Source organism: Phalacrocorax carbo, chromosome 12 (assembly GCF_963921805.1).
Source record: "Phalacrocorax carbo chromosome 12, bPhaCar2.1, whole genome shotgun sequence".
Lineage (NCBI taxonomy): Eukaryota > Metazoa > Chordata > Aves > Suliformes > Phalacrocoracidae > Phalacrocorax > Phalacrocorax carbo.
In genome coordinates this window covers 6,072,051-6,086,998 of record NC_087524.1, presented here as the reverse complement: position 1 = coordinate 6,086,998, position 14,948 = coordinate 6,072,051, and the positions used below count along the sequence as shown (strand labels likewise).

General features: G+C 37.1%; 1 protein-coding gene across 1 annotated transcript in view; it reads right to left on the bottom strand.

Moving 5' to 3' along the window:
• The window catches only part of DNTT (DNA nucleotidylexotransferase), a 96,338-nt gene that overhangs the window by 66,344 nt on the left and 15,046 nt on the right, over window positions 1–14,948 (bottom strand). The window contains exons 4-7 of the mRNA XM_064463867.1: window positions 8,318–8,488; window positions 6,978–7,049; window positions 3,839–3,962; window positions 2,381–2,513 (exon numbers count right to left, since the gene is read on the bottom strand). Of these exons, the coding sequence (XP_064319937.1) occupies window positions 2,381–2,513; window positions 3,839–3,962; window positions 6,978–7,049; window positions 8,318–8,488 (500 nt within the window). The remainder of the gene's footprint in view (window positions 1–2,380; window positions 2,514–3,838; window positions 3,963–6,977; window positions 7,050–8,317; window positions 8,489–14,948) is intronic.

The window sequence follows — 14,948 nt, the reverse complement described above, 5'->3', positions numbered from 1 at the left end:
CAAACAAACCCATGGCTGGATATAAGTTTGAGAAAAAGAATAAAACTTTCCTGTAGTTCATCTCTACCCTAGGGAATCTCCATGACTGCAGATCGCTAATGAAATTTCTGTTCCCTGTAATTCATTCAGTTCTCCTGCATAGTAAATAAGGTTTGTGAGACTCCTGACTTTCAATTCTCCAGTCAAATATGGAGGAACACAATCAACTGCTTATTTTTCCCAAGTTATGAAACAAATATACAAAACAAGACAAATCTGGGTCCTGGGGAATTAATGTATTATGCAGAGTAATCATGAGCTATTTTTTCTCTTATATCAGTAGCATACAAGGTGTAGTATGAGGGAAATCAAGTCAAGTAGTTTGATTAATAAAATTGGCCTACTTCTTTTATTAAACTATTTACATAACGATGAAAGAAATAAATAATAATTTGTTAATTGAAAACTGTGAGCTAGTGAGCTTACACATACTTCATGCTGATGAATATTGCCATTATATGAGACAAGCAAAAAAGAAGAGAAGGACCCAACTCTATTGCAGTTCAGTAATTAAAATATAGGTGCCTACTGAAGGTAGTTCAATCCATTTAATTAAGTTTTCTACAAATCCTACACTGCAGTATTTGTTTTCCATAGGCTAGTAAAATATCATTGAGGACTGACATCTTGAAACTTAGTTTTTTAATTTATTCTCTGTAAATTTAAAGGCACGTGATTAATATATAGGATCACTCACTGAAGGCATCATTGGATATTTAAGAAATTTCTCTTCTGGTTTGACACGCCCATTTAGTGATACAAAAGCTTATTCTTAATTAAAAAAAATAAAATGGCTAACTATAATATGCCCCTGAAATAATAAGCAAAACAACAGGCTTAAATTTCATGTGTGACATCCAAACCTTGCAAACTTTGCCAACAAAGCTTAAAAAATACATCATATCAGAAGAAACTGGGAATTTTCAGTGTGATAACAGTTCTGTCCCTGCAACTCTTTGACCTACCAAGGCACATGTTTATCAGTTATATCCAAGTCACTAACACAAGGTCCCTGACTGATTTGCATCAGTGTGAACAGATTGTCATCACAGGCCTCTTAAAAAAGGACTCACAGAATGATGACACTGGAGGTTTTGAATGTAAAATTTCATCTTGTTATACCTCTGGACAGGGTGCATACTTGACCCTAAGGCTTCTTATTGACCACAATGTTTTATAGAAATTACGTAGCTGGTGGCTGCAAACTTTCTTGCAATAAATATGGGACGTACAAGGAATAATAATAAACATAATGAGGTGGCACAAAGGTGATAAAATACATTCATCACAATCGCTGTGCACGTATATAGCAATTACAAATCATATAAGGTCTGAATTTTGCACCAGAGCAAGCCTATGCAGGCCTATCTAGGCTCACAATAATAAATCACACAAGTGATACGTTAATTAACATTTTTCTATCTTTCACTTTTGTCCCAGTTTTTGTTGCATGAGAGTGATAGAATTGCATATTTGGAATACTAAGAGAACATTTTAAGTATTTTTGAAAGACTTTTTAACTCAATATATATTCAAAGTTCCACAAAGTAACAAATTAAGCAGCAGGAGACTGAAGGTGCAGACCAAAGTTTTTTGGTTTATGAGCATGACACCTACTGTAAGTAATGATATGGTGGACTGAGCACAGAGCAAGGACCTGATACTCCAGAAGACTATTCCCAGTCTCAGTACTTTGCTGTGTGGCTTTAGGAAGCTCCTAAGTAAGTGCTGAAGGAATGAATTGCATTATGTCCTGAGCAACAAGTTTCAGGGTTGGTTTTACAGACCAAGACTCAGAATTTCTTTCCTAAAGCTTTTAGATCTCCCTATCTATACAGAGATTATTCTGTATTCAGTTTAGTCAGTGTTTACTGCAATGTATATTTCTAGTGCTACAAATTCTGCCTTACCACATTTCAATCTCATGTGACTAAGTTCTCTTAAAAAAACCCCAACACCAAGATTGCCTGAAAGCTATTGTATCTTTTTTTCTGAGCATGGCCTTACAATAGCCTCAGCTTTGGGAATTCATATTCACTAAAAGAGAACAAAATACACTCAAAGTACAGTATGTGATCTAAACATCATTTTTCCAGCAAGCTATTGTCAGATAGATTTTGTTCTAACAAACCAACCGTCTATAGCAATAAAACACAGGAACCTGGGAATGTCAGGATTGCTCTCCCATTTAAAAAAAAAAAGGCAAAACAAAACACAACACAACCATTGAAAAGAAACTCTGATACTCTCCCACTAAGTTTCTTTGATTTTTCGAAGATACAAACATCATTTTTTGTGTACCTGAATAAAACAGCCAAGTGACCCATTTGTTTTCACTCACCTCCTGAATCCACCAGTTATGGTAACTAAAGCATCTGGTAGAAACATACACACAGCATTCTTGACAATCAAGCTTACTGCATCCGCTTCTGCCTTAGATACACAGCTAACAAGGTCCTCATAGAAGAGAAAACCTGGAAATCAAAGGCAAAAATGTGCTGATTACTCTGTGGAATTACCAAAAATCTACATCGCATTATATAAGCCCCATGTGAAATAGCCACCTCTCACCAAGAAGGTAAGCCACACAACTCATAGCACGGGCAAGGAAACACTATCTAATGGCAAGAATTAAGAAATGCTTGACCTTAAACCTGAAACTATAGGTTTGTTTCAGGACAGGTTGTGGGAAGAAATATATTTTTGCCCAGACTCTTCAGGAGTCTTATCCTTCCTCCCCACCATTCTTGGAGTCTGTCTTCTGCCTCTGGTGCGGGAGATCACAAGCAAGAGACAGCCTCTTCCTTCCCTAATCTTCGTCCTTATAGTTTGTATGTATTTTTGTCATTGTAATTTGTTATAAATTGTAACAGCAGTTAGGATAATTGCTCCACTTGCTGAGAACCTGGATATTTATAAATTGCTCTGACTTCCCTACCAGCTGCCATCAATGGGATTTCTGGGCATACGGCTTTAAAAGGTGCTCCGCTCAAAACAATAGGGTTCTACTCAAGTACAGGGCTCAGAGGGATGTGAAATATCTTTATGTCTGATCACAGAGCTTGTATCAAAAGAGCCCAGTCCTGCAGCTTGCTTCACATTTGGATATGATATGTAAAAGAAAAACAACAAAGGAAGATGAATGTGGGCAAGCTGATCCAAGGATACTGAGGTGATGTAAATCACACGGATTTAATGCAAAAATAAAATTACATTATTTTAATGTCATGCTACATAATCTCTTTTCCTTAATGCAACCGAGTCCTTTGTTTAAATGGGTCCCTTTATTTAAGAAAATGGCAGACACACACACACACAAAAAAAAATCTACGGGGAAGCAACATTATTCGTTTGACCATGTTTAACACTTTAAAGTTAAGATGTGCTAGGATTATGGAGGTAGTTTTACAAGTATTTTATTACAAATATGGATTTCTCACTCTAAAGGAGGGCTGCCTTGAAGAAGACAGGTCTCTGAAAAGTAGTTCTGGGCTTTCCTAATGTTGTAATTTTTTCACAACCTGTGCAATAATGACCCATTAATAGTTCTGTGTGGGGGAGCAGATTTCATTGGGTATCTCTGTAAGCAATTAAAAAAGTGCATATTCGTATTTATTTAATGACACCATTTAATTAGGAGCCCTGTTACTCCAAAAATTATTTTTAACCTAAATATTTAATATTCACATGACTCTGCCACCAGAAAATGGATGTATAAATGAACTTTGCCTCCTCCTCTGATCTGTTATCAAGTTCTTAGAGCTCTGAGATACAAGTTTTTATGAGGCTTTCACCTTACCTGCTCTCTGCATTTTTGACAGCTTCAGGGTCTTGTCAGCTTTTACCTCTTCCAGAGTTCGTAAACCCTTTCTGTACCATTTTTCAGATGTCTTCACTCCCACTCCAAAGACTGAAGTAAATTGCTAAGGTCAGTAGAGGAACACACATTTCAGTGTTGTTTTCTAAAGGAGCAGTAAATTAACAGTAAGTATGTAACAATGAGGTTTAACAGTGAAAATTCTGGGCAGAACTTATCCTACATTGAAGATAAATAATAGTGTAATACAAATAAACAGATGCAGCTTATTTTCTTTGCATAGTTACATTGAACAGACAGTTGTTTTTATACATGGGCAGTTCTCATTAAAGTGAAGTCTAAACAATAATACAACACTATCCTCAGCAACTTTACGGGATTTAGCCAAATGCACACTTTCGACTAAGGTTTGAAATAAGGATAGGAGTCTCTAGTTTTACTGCACAAACAAGAAATGCAAACAATAATGTTATGTCGCTGGATTCCCTCACACTAACTTGATAGAATAAGAAATGTCTCAGGCCTACCTTCCTAATTTGACCGACATTATGATTTTGTGTTGTATGGACCAGCAGCTCTCAGCTGTAACCATGATGTTGGTGTTGCAGCACTCTGTGAGACATGGGGTCAGTGGGAACCGTGGCAATGGGCACACGGGTTTAAATGGTGCACAGAGACAGATGGCAAGTACATAAGGACAACTAATCTGTTCTTATACTGCATTCTATAAAACTCATATGTTTGGAGGTCGTGCCAAATATCGTTTTCCGAAATGGGATTCAAATGTAAGTACAAATGGTAATTTTTTGTTTTCTTGCATATTATAAACAGTTGCACAATTCTTCAGTCCTCACGTGAGCCAAGCTAAATTCCTCTACATTTTATTTGGAGTACAGGTTTCACTATTGAGGCCACCGGGGGCGGGGAAGCCCAAATTTACTAGTCTCTGAAGTTTTAGTGAGGTTATATTCCATTTATTCCAAAGTAATTTTGTACACTAACTTATTCCCAAAGAAAGAACGTAACACAAAAACGTCACAGTTGTAAGCATTATTCAGTGGATCAATATCTCAGATGAACAGTGATATGAAAGCAAGAGGGAAAACTTTCATGCCTGCCCAAAAGCACGTTCTTTATGCTCAGTTTGTCAATACTGAAGGTCTCAATAGATCCTTTGTGCTTTTATAGAATTCAATGAGTAGCTGTGTAAGACACGAATAACTGCTGTTTTCCATTGAATCTACAGCCTCTGAATTCCAACCGTGTGCGCTTTATTTTGTGTTTTTTTAAATGAGATTAATTCCTTGGAAATAATTAAGATAAAGAAAAGAGAAGAATTAAAACCTTGGATAATATTAAATAGGAATTATACTACATTTTGTATATAATGGATGAAATTACCTATTCTTTGTCTGAATCATGGGTGTTTATGAAAGAATGTGATTTTTTTAAATACTTAGATTGTTATCTTTTAATGTTTTTGCTAGTGCTAGAAGATTTTCAAAAGGGTCTATTACTGGGTTTTGAATGATTCCAAGAGACTTAATTAATATTGAGGTAGAGAACTAAAGAAAATGGATTCTATGCCACTGTCCAAACTTTTAGGAAAAAAAACAAAAAACCACCACGTGTTTTTCTTTCCACACTAAGATCCATTACTATTCAGTATATTTACAGATGTCAATTTAGAGGCACTGCCAAGAGTGCAGTGTGAGTAGCAGGTAGCCCATTTCTTCACTTGTGTATGCAAGCACTGCTCTTTTTCAGCTGGTGAAAGTGAATTATATGAACTTGTTCTCTGCAGCATCCACTTCCATAAGGAGGCAAACTGACCATGACATTCATGTACCCTACATCTAAAACATAGACTGTAGAATCTATTTCAGTAGTTTGATAACTGCAGTCCTGGGACCAGCGGTAATCTTGTAGGCCGTGATGAGTGATTTGCAGCAGTTACCGGAATCATGCTGAACAGCAAAAATTTAGGAATTTGCTAATATTATGGGGTTCTTCTTGGCTTTCTTAAAAACACACAAAAAATGTTGGGAGAAGCTGGCTACAGCCAATTTAGCCGAGACTGTGCTCAGCTAACAGGAGAGCCACATAAGTTTGTTGTAATTTGGCATGTGAAACAAGGCATAAAGCATATTTGAGATAATCTGTCCCCTGACGGGTTTTATTCTAATCTCCAGGAAATTTTCTTAAACCCTGGAACATAAGATTTAATGGCTGACCGTCAATCTTTACTACCGTTAATAGGCAAGACTGGCTCCTGAATCCTGCCACACATGTGAATCCACACCTCTTCTCTCAGTACTGCTACAGATGGCATCAACTATCACTGAACATCTTTTCCTACTTGTATTACAGGCAGAGAGAATGGAAGAGAGAGAGTAATGCAGGGGAGAACTAAACAGTCTTATTCCTTTCACTCTCTGATTTAAATTTTTCTGAAGAGACAAACAAGATATTTTTAGAGATTAAAACTGCAGATAAAATTGAAAAAAATATTTTTCCAGTACATATTTTTTCCAGGGGAGACTTTAAGAATTATTTAAGAAATTATTTAAGAATTATTTAAGAAATGGGAACAGCAGTATTTGTGTGGTTTAGATTCCCTGTAACTATGAAGAAGTGTGACCATGACTCTGAACCTACAGTCTGCCTAACAAAGAAATATCTCCAGCCTTCTCCCTTCTGCCTCACACAAAAGAGAATTAAAATAGATCCGAGTCATCTTCTTCACATAGGATTTTCTTACTGCCAGAACAAGATGGTGTAGTGTGATAATGATAACCAACTGAGGAAAAAATAAACCAAACACTGGGTTAAACTTTCAGCAAAGAGTATGCATTAATTAGCTTTGAGGAAAAAGGGATTTGTTTAGTTCAAGCCTTAGAGCAACTGCGTATACATCACATCAATTAGAAAAGTGACTGATTGCACCATTATTCCTTACTCTAGCGCAGTCTCTCCCTTTCTCTTTATTCAAGACATTTCTTTCTTTATACTTGATGTTGGATGTTTCTTTATAATAAAATTGATGGTATGTTTAAGCTCTACTAAACAGAAGACAATATATGCAATTTTAAACAACAGCAACAAGCCTCAAAAGATTTACCTTAAATGATTTGTATCGTTCATCATTTAACACTTCTTTAGCTCTAGAACTCTCTCCTTCTTCAATAATCTCCTAAACAAAGAAAAAGATTACTTTAAAAAAAAATCAAGGTTATGGTAAGATTTAGTAAAATAATGTGAAAGAAAGGCTTATCAACATATAAAAACATGAAGAACATCCTTATTGCGCTTATTGTTTTCTTCCATTAGGATCAAATTCTCCTTTCTGAGACAGAAAATTACTGAAGGATGAGGAGAAACTGGAACCACAGAATAAATTTCACAGTACTTATTTACTCATAAATTTACTCAAGGATGAAGTAGAGACTGGGACCATGGAATATATTTCACGGTACTTATTTACTCATAAATTCACAGCCAGAAAGCAGTTATTTATCATAAGCTATCAATGAGTTGTCCTGAAAATTAGATTCCATTATTAGGTTGCATTTACTTCTCTTAAAAGTAACAGCATTGTAAGAACAGATTTTTTTTCTTAAGTGTACAGTTTCTTCAGTCTTTCTAATAAAAACAAAACAAAAAAAAAAAAACACACAAAAAAACCCCACCAATAAACCCCCCCAAAATCATCCTATTTTCTGTGGGATCATAACTGAATCCCAGTCCCCAGATAGTAGGTACAAAAAGCACTTCAGAGGCTACGTTCTTAACTGGTGGAGTGAGGCAAACAAGGAGCCAGAGTGAATCACAACACTCAGCACTGACCTCTCCAAACAGCTGAGACCCCCTGATCAGCTGCCTGCTGGAATAACAACACCCAAGATATGGGGTCTTGAAAAGGCTAAGAATTAAAGAAAAATGCAGGGAATACTCACAGCCTCAGTAAGAACATAAAGTTCATCTATCACCTAGATAAAAGGCTCTGCTATAACTCATAGAAAGGTAGGATGTAACAGTAAAGTACTAAAATATTTAACAGTTTTGCAAAAATAGTATTTCTAATAAAGCATTCAGGTGAGCAAAGTGATGCTGCCAAGGGCAGTAGTCACATGAACATAACTATTAACATTTAACCTGTCACATCCAAATCAGAGTGAGCCTTTAAAAATTACATACAAAGATGATACGGCATTATTTATTAATTTGCACTTATTCATTAGTTACCTTTAATCCTAAGGGTGGGGGTTCCACAACAGGAACTTATGTTACTACAAAAGGTTCCAGAAATTATTGCATTCTTAGTAACAAGGATAATATAATGTTATTACAGGAAATACAGGAGGTTGTGTAAATACGCACCAATATCAGTGCTGCACTCTGTAACTTCTAAAAGTAGACATGCAAGAGAATCAGTTGACAGATAACTCAAAGGTACGTTACCTCAATGACATCTCTGACTCTGTCTCCCATGCAGGGCAACCCTTGTATATCTTTCATTCTGGTTACTGGAAACGGAAGAAATTTCAGCACAGAAGCTGCTCTCAGAAATTCTAGGCAGAATATTTCATTTTCTTTGAATTCATAACTTTCAGCCATTATCTCAAAGGCATCCTGGGGAGGGGGGAGGTGTAGAAAAAAGTTAAAGGTTAATAAAAGCTTAAACTATTCAGTATATTCCTTAGAAAGGTTACTTTTTATGCTAATTCAAGAATTATTTCTATATAGTAGGGTGAACAGATAAAGTTCATTTTAAAAATTTCAGCATAATTTTCTAACTACTTGCAATTTTCCAGGTATCATAAAAAATTGTATTTTAGAGGCAAATATGGGAAAAGATTCTTATCTGTAACAAAGCCAAATTTCAAAACGCTTTGCGAGATGGACTTTACATATTCTGTGCAGATCTAAGGAATCAATGTGAAATAGTGCCATAATTTTCAAGATCATGCCCAAACGTAAGCAATCCGGCAGGTCAGTTCACAATATCTTCACTTTCAGGCACAACCAAGTAGGAGCCTATGGCAATACTGGAAACCACCTTCTTATTCAACATGTAGCCATGCTTCTATTTACTAATGTAGGGAACTCTCTTCTTCCTCATTTTTCAGATGTATGACCTACACAAATAGACACATTTTCTTTATGGTTCTTCAGCTGTCTGTGGCTTAGATTATTCAACATTGTGCTCAAAACTACCTGGAGATTGCCAATACTATCCATATGTCATTTATGCAGCTTTGGAGTCTCCCTCTCTCCCAGAATATATATTTCACAGAATCACAGAATGGTGGGGGTTAGAAGGCACCTCTGGAGCTCACCCCGTCCCACCCCTGCGTGAGCAGGCACCCCCAGAGCAGGGGCACAGGGCCGCGTCCAGGCGGGGGGTGAATGTCTCCAGGGAAGGGACCCCACAGCCTCTCTGGGCAGCCTGTGCCCCTGCTCTGGCACCCGCACGGGGAAGGGGTTTGTCCTCATGTTCAGGTGGAACTTCCCATGTTCCAGCTTGTGCCCGTGGCCCCTTGGCCTGGCGTTGGGCACCACAGAAAAGAGCCCGGCCCCATCCTCTTGACACCCTCCCTTCAGATATTTATAAGTATTGACATGATAATTGTACCTTAATAGCAACAATTTTTAGAAATGAAATCCAGGGAACAGATCACGCAGTGGTGGAGAAGAGAGGCAGGTTTTTTGTTTCCCACTGTAGAATACTATGTTTTGGGAGAGAACAAATGCTGCAGGAAAAGTTTGTGAATAACCCAAGATAAGAACTTACGAAGGCTTGCAGCTGGAAAGCCAAGTTCTTAATGAAATCTTGCGCAAAACCTCCAAAATCTTCAAGACTGCAAAGTTAGGTGGTTCTTCAGAAATGTTTAAGAGTGTACCCTTTCTAGAAGAGACTTTCACTGTTCAAAGTATTTACCTAAAATGCATCCCACACCCGGCTGTTTTGGATGCTCTTGTGCACCGTTCAAACGGCACAGGGCAGGCTAGGTGCAGACCATAAACGAGCCATCCCCACAAGGCTCCCACGTCACATGTGTCCTGCAGTCCTGCCAGATATCCCATTTCTTACTCTTCAGCCGGTCTCTAAAGAGCAGCTAACAGTCCCCAGTCTTGAAAGGGCCATATGTCCCACTATATCAGTTGCTGCATATCCTTCCTTTTTTCCAGCTTACTCCTGTTTCTTCTTTGACCCATGAGGCATTACAAAATAACAAAGAAGTGGCTGTCAGTGTGCATCTGCCTGCAATTATCACTTCACTGAGCTGTAGTCCAAGTGTCTGTTCAGAAATTGTTTTGGAAGAAGGATGAGTAACACCCTGTGATACAGGTATCAATTGCAAATGGCTTACTAGAAAAATGACTGCGTAGGAAGGAATAAGAATAAGAATAAACAGCTTTTTCCTGCCCTCAGTGTTTATGGGATCACTGTTCATATTTAGCCTTAGATTTCATTTCATTTGTAATTAAATGTATCACTATATAGTTTAAAGAAAAATAATTTTAGATTGCTCTTTGATTTTTAGTTTAGCTTTAATGTGCTTTCTATTGGAAGATAAAGCTAAGTAAAAACCAGCGGGCCATGCACATCCTAAATGCTACATGTGTAAAATCTCAAAGTGAACTAGAGTCAGTTCCAAGCCCACTATCTGACGTGACAGCAAATCCAGTGAAGTCATCCCTTTATTACACCCATGGAATCGAGAACAGGATCTGTCACCCTGCGTTGAAGGAATACAGCCTGATTTAAACAACAACAAAAAGATTTTACTTCAGGTACAATCATTTAGATCATTAAAATAGAACAGCTTCTTAAAATTAAATCACCTTTCACAATGAAGGTAGATTATTTACTTATTACATTTCATTGTTTGGTCAGTTCTAGAAAAATAGACCATCTGATACATTGTGTTGTTCAGATTATAAAAATTATAGTCTTATTGAAACAAAATCAAGGTTTTAATCAAACTCTTCAAGAAAAGATTGTCTCTACTGACCCTAGGGTTTGCAAAACTTTCCTCTTAACAAATCAAAAAAAATGAGATCTTAATTGGCCTGACAGTGTCTCTTCAGAAGAAAGAGGTACCCTAGCTGAACAAAACCTCTTCACTTTCATTTTTCTTTCCTGCGCTACCATGTTAAAGTGTATAAAAATAAACAATTAGGGCTTGCTACAGATAACTTGCTGTGTTCTGTATCACCCGTATAATTTCCTTCCTTGATCTCCCTAAGAATCTGTCACCTGTTGTCCATCTCACTGGAAGGATTCTCCCCTTAGAGAAACCTATCAGTAAGTGCTGCGCAACTCCATAACATTTCATGAAAGGCCTCTTGAGATAGAGAGCTGTTTAGCAAGGTGCTTGGTCTGGAAATTTCTACTACTATTTACATTTGACTGGCGCTTGGGTACATGGAGTCAAAGGGAGGAGGGAGAACACTCCTTTGCGGGCAGGGGAGGGGGGAACCACCAAGCTCAAAAATATTCTATTACAAAAACAGTGCACAAAACCTTAGCTTCTTTACAGCTGTCTTTAAAGTCCTTGCAGTGGCTAATTCTTAGATTTATTAAACTGCTACTCTTTTTTCTTTCTTCCCACATTTAAGGTCTTACTTCCTTGACAGATTATGTTGTATTTTATTACATACTTTTTGGTTAAGACAGGTGCACAATATAGTTACTATTTAGAAAGAAAACTAATGCAGAAAAAGGGGAAACTAACAATACGAGGTCACAAGCAGCATAAATTCATCCCAGTTTGCATATGGAAGAAAAAACACAGCATACATAGTACTGCAAAGCAAACGGGGACATATATTTTACAAGTCGGGTGACAGGAGTCAGGTGTTTCCTCTGCTGTGGATTTTTTCCCCCAGTGTTCTCCAAAGTTCTTATTCTTTTTATTATCAGCTTCAAAGATTCTTTCCTACTATGCAATACAAAATGCTAATTCTTGCTTAAAGTGAGGTTTATGGTCCCACTCACAAAATTATGATTATTTTTGCTTTCTTTTTCTCTCCTTACAAAATGTGCACATGAACATTCACAAAAGCAGTGTTTGGCAAAAAACTTCTTAATCCAGCTAACACTAGCAGGATTAATCAGGGGAGAGAACCAAAAAGATATAGTTGCTACCTCCTTGTTAAAATAGCCTAAACAGACAAAACAGACAGAAAACAGTTCTCATAATTACCTGCTCTGCAGTATGTAGTAATGGCAGAGACTGGCAAAGTCATCTTCTTGATTAGGAGGCTCAAAAAGTCTAGGGATGTTTTTTCTCACTCCCAACAGGCGGCCTCTCACGTGCCCATTTAAATAGATGTATTCTACTCTGAATAATCACCCATCATGATAAATGAGTCTGCATACACCAGCACCACTGCTGTTTTAGAGAGGTATTAGCCCCTTCCTCCTAGCGGGACGGCAGTTTTCAGGAAAGCTGTGTCACCACCATTATTGAAAGAGACAGTCATATGTAGCATTTTACTCAAGAGGCTGCTGACAGTCAATGAGAAAATATAATCAAAGCATTTTTATCATTCTAGTTTGCATTTTTCAGTGTTTTCCTGCTTTTGCGAGGCTCATTAAGCTGTTTTAAATAAACAATTAAATAGCATTGAATATTCATTATCCCCTGTACAAAACATTGCTTGCAAATGCTGCAATTAATTATAGATCTGTCTTTTTACATAAAACTGCTTTCGACATTCTTTTTGATAAAAATCTTTCTGCTTTAAAAAAAGAAAACAACTGATCTCCAAGTGGAGCTGCTGTCTATTGAATATTATAGTCCATATTGAACAATATTCCAGAGGGAAAATCACATGAAACTCCTATATTAGCTGAGAAAAAGCTTTCAATCTATTAAATCTCTGGTGAAATCTACTTACGGTGATATAAAAAACAAAATCTACTGACCCCTCATTTATTCCAAATCGTCCTATTTCTTACAATAATCACCTCGACATCTTCTTATCAATCAGATCAATACTGAGATTGCCCATTTAAAAGGTATCAATTTAACAGGAAACTAGATTTCTAGAGATTTTCGTAATCTCTGGGGTATTCTGCTGGGGCTGCTCTAATTCAATGTGAAAGATATCTGGGCTACATTACAGTTCTTCAGATACTGCAAATTTTCCATCTGTGTCTGAAACTGTGGGATGTACGTTGGTGAGACTTAGGCTACAGAAAAATCTAGGGATGGAAGGGACTTCCATATCCCAGCAGGTCAGATACAAAAATACACAGAGATCTTGTTATGTTAAAAATAAGGAAGAGGGTGGAAACTTTTAAGATCATTAAATATCTGGTATTTAAGACCTGATAAGATAAAATATCATTAACAAAGCGAAGTTACCGGTAAGCAACTTGGCACATGTGAAAATGCACACTAAAAATCACAGCACTGAAATCAACACAAAGAGCAAGATTCTCAACTAATATATGAGCACAACCCTCAGGAAAAAAAAAAATTAATAATGCTCTTCTGGTTTATGCCTGTCGAACACCTAACCCAATAGCTTTCACCAAGAACAGAGTACACGAGTCCACTCACATTCAGAAAAGCAAAAGCAGCTAATGGTCCCGTGCTATGCTTCACACTCATGCTCACTTCAACAAGACTGTCAGAGCAGTTCCGTTGCTACTTGCAAAATAATCTTTAATAACCTCAATTTAAGACTCTGTAAGAACAGACATCACCAATATTATACTGTCAAGAAAATATTTTAAATCTTGTCTGTGTTGTAGAGGAAGCATTACAGTTTCACGGACAGGGCACTTGTCTTATTGCCATGCCTACACCCACTGCTCCGCTGCCGTGTGATCTTGGAAAGCTGCTTCAGACCTTCTTGCCAGCGTTTCCCCTTGCTGTCTTTCATTTGTTGTCTATTAGGGCTATGAACTCTCCAGGGCTTGAATTGTCTTTTACAATAGGTTTGTACAGCATCTCTTATAAAAAAGGCCTCTATGTTACTTGAGTCTGCAAATGCTACTGCAGCACAAATTAAAAAAAAATAAAAAAAAAAAAAAGAAAACCCACTAACCAAGCGAACAACATACCATTGTACAGGTGAAGTTAATCTGCTGAAGACCTAAACAGCAAAGTGTGCTGAACAAAAAACACACCAAAACAACCAAAAAACAACAAACAAAAACACCCCTACACGATACCTGGCTGAAGGACTATTATACTCAGAACAGCAATTTGAGTTAAATTGCTTTTGCTCTCAATCACTGTTTTCTACTTGAAGTTTATTTATTAAGTCATAGGTTCAAAGGGTGGGCCTCATCACATTGCTGTTGCCAGTGTTTGGTGTCCATTCAAAATTGACCAAAGTGATTTTAAAGAGATTTAGAACGAACCATCCATTAAAATAATTTTCTTCTCACTTTCCCCACTGTAAAACCTACTTTCATGTGTCAATGGGAAGAGTCATAAAGCCTGTGAATACCTTTTGTATAGACAGAGAGAGAAAATAAATACTTTCAGGTGCTTATTCCAAGGAGAATTAAGCAATTTGAGCCAGCCTGTAGCGTCAACTAAAGTCATTTCCAGATAAACAAAATGATCCATTTTTGTTCAACCTGATTTTTTTTTTTATTATTTTTGGTATCTCACTGAAAAGCCCAATACTTGCCCAGGTCCAAAGATTTTTTTTTTCACCTCATCTTACATCAGCTGGAGAAACAAAGGAGATGAGAGAATGAGAACAACAATAACAGCATAATGTGCCTGATCTCAGCGTCCTTCTATACACACTGTTATTAGAAATAAGTATCTGTTAGCTCCAGCTGCTCCTCATATTAACCAATAATAGCAGGTTCATTTCTTACAACTGAAAAGTGTGATGCTCTTGAGAAGTTCCATATTTTTCCACATAATGTGAAAGAAAACAAGACAATTGTGAGAAAAGGTTTGCTGACAGAGCACAACCTTAGTTAAAGCATCAATCGCATCACACTGCCCTACAGCAGACAGAAAACATACGGTGTAATAAGAAACATAAAATCTTGAAAGTATATTACACCTATTAATATGGTCAAAGAAAGCAATATAGACTTGCTGTA